The sequence below is a fragment of the Gavialis gangeticus genome, unplaced genomic scaffold (assembly GCF_001723915.1).
Source record: "Gavialis gangeticus isolate Ggan-Ray unplaced genomic scaffold, GavGan_comp1, whole genome shotgun sequence".
Classification (NCBI taxonomy): Eukaryota; Metazoa; Chordata; order Crocodylia; family Gavialidae; genus Gavialis; species Gavialis gangeticus.
In genome coordinates, this window is record NW_017729018.1 from 9,011,403 (window position 1) to 9,015,730 (window position 4,328).

At 46.6% G+C, this 4,328-nt stretch overlaps 1 protein-coding gene across 1 annotated transcript in view; it reads right to left on the bottom strand.

The window, feature by feature from the left end:
- Positions 1-2,617: 2,617 nt before the first annotated feature.
- UBXN6 (UBX domain protein 6) overlaps positions 2,618-4,328 on the bottom strand; it is an 18,400-nt gene continuing 16,689 nt past the window's right edge. Inside the window, exons 10-11 of the mRNA XM_019513408.1 lie at positions 3,649-3,794; positions 2,618-3,327 (exon numbers count right to left, since the gene is read on the bottom strand). Of these exons, the coding sequence (XP_019368953.1) occupies positions 3,196-3,327; positions 3,649-3,794 (278 nt within the window). The 3' untranslated portion in view covers positions 2,618-3,195. The remainder of the gene's footprint in view (positions 3,328-3,648; positions 3,795-4,328) is intronic.

Genomic DNA, 4,328 nt, shown 5'->3' on the forward strand with positions numbered 1-4,328 from the left:
GTGTGTGTACAATAATTCTATTGCCACTTGCTCTACTGCATGTTGGCTTGTTACACTTGAAGTATTTGGTTTTCTGGAGGTGGATCTGGTTGACTTTTCTGCTTGCAGGTTTATATCTTGCCTCCTTATCATGCTGACTTGGGTCAGGCAGGAAGCATGGGGAGCCTTTGCCACCTCCCATATTGCCTGTACAACTCTCTTTGTTCAGGATTGTCAAAAATGTGGCCTGCTGTGTTAGTCGCTGGAAGTTTAGGGGTGCAGCTGCTCTCCAAACCCTCAGCTTGATCCAGCCTGTGGTCCAGAGTGTATTCAACATCCCTGGTTTAAGTTGTGTACCAAACATCATCTTATGTAGCAGAGGTCTCTCACAAGTAAGGCTTTAACCTCAGGTGACCTCTTTCATAATGCATGTAACATTTTACTGTGGTGATCAAACATGATGCAGTCACTGACCTGTTGTTTAAATCTCATACATAATTCCCCTTTCTAATTATGGAGACAATAGGACAATAAGAATTTTTTTTAATACATAGGGCATAAAAAGAAGGTTCTGGGTAACGTAGGGCCTCTACAGGACTCACTAGGAAGTCTGGTGATTGCACCAGATGTCAAAGCTAACTTATTTAACAACTTCTTTGCCTCCGTTTTTCTGAGCAGAGACCAGGTCATCCCTCCCATCGTGATCCCTGATGGTCTCAGGGGAGGTGCAGACAGGCCCAGGGTCGGAGTGGACCTAGTCAGGGACCTCCTGGTGGGACTGGACGTGTCCAAATCAGCAGGTCCTGACAATCTCCACCCCAGTGCTGAGAGAATTAGCAGAGGTTATTACGGGTCCCCTGGCACAGCTTTACGAGCGTGCGTGGTGCTCTGGTGAGGTGCCAGAGGACTGGAAGAGGGCCAATGTGGTCCCCGTTTTCAAAAAAGGGAGAGAGGATCCAGGAAACTATAGGCCAGTTAGTTTTATCTCAGTCCTGGGGAACCTCTTTGAGAAAATTATCCAGGACCACATCTGTGAGGGACCAGCAGGGGAGTATATGCTTAGGGGCAACCAACATGGGCTCATCAGAGGCAGGTCCTGTCAGACCAACCTGGTGGCCTTCTATGATCAGGTCACTAAATCCTTGGGCACAGTCTTTCTGGACTTTAGAAAAGCCTTTGACACTGTCTCTCACTCTATTCTCATTAAAAAAATTAGGCAACTGTTGTGTCAATCCCTACCCAGTTAGGTAGGTTGCCAGTTGGCTGGAGGGCTGTACCCAGAGTGGTGGTGAACGGGTCATTTTTGACCTGGAGGGCTGTGAGCAGTAGGGTCCCCCAGGGCTCGGTCCTTGGGCCTGTACTGTTCAACATCTTCATCAGCGACTTGGACAAGGGGGTGAAAAGCACCTTGTTCAAACTTGCAGATGATACTAAGATGTGGGGAGAGGTGGGCACGCTAGAGAGGAGGGATGAGCTGCAATCAGATCTGGACAGGTTACGGAGGTGGGCAGTTGAGAATAGGATGGGTATCAACACTGACAAGTGCAAGGTACTTCACCTGGGAAGGAAGAACCAGCAGCACACCTACAGGCTGGGGAACTCCCCTCTCACCAGCACAGAGGCAGAAAAGGATCTTGGAATCATTATTGACTCAAAGATGAACATGGGCTGCCAATGTGGGGATGCAGTCAGAAAGGCTAACCACCTTGTCATGCAACCACAGATGCATCACGAGCAGGTCCAAGGAGGTGATCCTCCCCCTCTATGCAACATTGGTCAGGCCACAGCTGGAGTACTGTGTCCAGTTCTGGGCACTGCACTTCAGGAGGGATGTGGATAACATGGAGAGGTCCAGAGGAGGCCACTCACATGGTCAGGGGTCAGCAGGGTAGGTCCTACAAGGATAAGCTACAGGATCTGAACCTGTTCAGCCTCCACAAGAGGAGGCTGAGAGGGGATCTGGTGGCAGTCTATAAACTGGCCAAGGGAGACCAGCAGGCAAGGGGAGAGTCCCTGTTCCCCCAAGCACTACCGGGAGTAGCAAGGAACAACAGTCACAAGCTGACAGAAAGCAGATTCAGGCTGGATACCAGGAGGCACTACTTCACAGTCAGGGCAGCTAGGATCTGGAACCAACTTCCAAGGGAAGTGGTCCTTGCTCCTACCCTGGTTGTCTGACCCCAGCACTCTTTCCTGCCATGGCAGGGGGTCAGACTTGATGATCTGCTCAGGTCCATTCCAACCCTACCAATGATGAAATCATACTTCACACAGACACTTCTGTCACTGGGGAGGGTGACAGTTAAGGGATATACTTTCACATTGTGGCAACTTGTGAAATAAAAATAGGCTAGATGAACTTCCCCAGGCAGACAAGGTTCTCTGGGTAAATCTAATATCTCTTATTAGACCAACCCAAATTTGAGTTGGTCTAATTAAAGATATTGGATTTACCCAGAGAACTTTGTCTGGGTATGTCCTTAGACCAACACTGCTACAAACTACACTGTAAAATTGAGTGCTGAGGAAGACTTCACCTTTTACAAAGAGATGCAGTAGTGCAAGGAGTATGAGGGAGTGCTCCTTTCAGATCTTACAGGTAAGTGTAGTTTGATAGCTCAATAATTTGAATCGAGGCTGCATTTCTAAAGACTTCCTTTAATCAGAATAACAACAGCTGATCTTGTTACAAGTGACATAAGTATTTTACACAAAAATCTTTCCCCTAAGAGGGATTTAATTTATACAGTAGGAGCATAACAGAGAGCTGAACACTAGTCCTGCCCACTGTTGTGTAGTGTACTAGTCTTACAATCATCTTTGACCTGCTAGACTTTAACAGGGTAGATTTTTTTTTCTGTTGCTGTAAAGGACAGAGAGGTACTTTTTGTTCACAACAGGGAGAAAACCACAGAGTAACTGCAAAAAAAAAAAAGTACAAGAGCAACAGAACAAATCTCCAAGGCAGGACTGTCTTCAGTGTAGTAAGTCTCCTTAAAATGGGTCAAGTTCTTGTGTATTCTATAGCTGCTCTTAGCGTGGACAGAAGCTGACAAGTGCAGTGACAGACTGATGCCTGGATGTCCCAGACCTCAGCTAGTGAGTTTGTGGCAGGAACAGGAGTTGAAGCAGCTTCTGTTCTGATGTCTGAGGAATGCAGGGAAGGAGGGAACAGCACAAACAGACCCAACAGCACTGAATCCGCTCCCATTTATTTCATGATAGGGTTTGGACAGCAGAAAGGAGTTCTGGTTTCAAGGGGCTTTTTGCTTCCTCTTCTTTCTCTGCAGCTTTTATGTCTGCCATGACAGCTGCATCCCATGAAAGTGTCAGGAGGGCAGAGGGAACCTAAAACAAGAACAAAGGGAGTGCTTTATTAATATCCTGTGTAAAGCTGGTTACCAAAGGCTTCCGTACTCTTTAGAAGACAGTCAGTGGCTAAGAAGAAGGGGATGTGTCTGTATAAGAATGCTAAATGACCAGCACCATCAGGTTTCCCTAACACCCCCACCCCTTCCCTAGGCATGGGACAGTAAAGATACAGCTTGGCTGTTTTGCGTTCCGTTTTTGCTGTAATAGTTCTCCTTGTTACATGTATGAACAAAATTGTTACAGAGCCTCAATGGAACTGACCTGGCTGGAGCCATGATCAGATAACACTGTACTTACCAGCCCACACTCATTGAAAGCCATGTTTTCATCAGTCAGTCTGAGACCTCCAGGAGCAAGCAGCTCAAAAGGCAGCCAGTCATCCTGCAGGGCCTCTCTCACAAACTTGTAGAGGGTAGAGACCTGCTCCCGGGCATAGAATGTCCCTGCCAACAGAAACAACGTGGAGCATTAGAAAAAAACTCTTCCCACTGGGCAGGAAAGGAATCTGCCTAGAAAAGAGGCCCCTTTCCCTTGGTTGAACAAGACCTTCAGTGAGCTGTCTGATTTCTACTTCACCAGGGAAGAAGTCAGATACAGCATGATTTCTGTAATGCTTATATTTCAAGCAGTGAACAAAGGCACAGCATTGTTCAACTTGGTGCATATCAGAACAGGTTCCCTTAAAAAAAAAATTGAATGAGCTTGCTACAAGGTTAGTTGCAGCAAACAGCTCTGCCAGGTTGCAGCGTAGAAACAGTCTATGTGGAAGCCTGAGATTCAATCCAGTATCTTCATTATAAGAAGTGCAGTGTCTCCTTATTTTCTAATGCAGTTTGTCATCTAATGCCACTTTTCAGCCTGTTACTCAGCCGTTGAAACGTCTCACTTGTTTTGAGCCAACAAACTGTTTAATTTATTACCCGAGGTTTAGAAAGTCTTCTGCAGTTTACCAGTGACTAACAGCACTACACCCATCT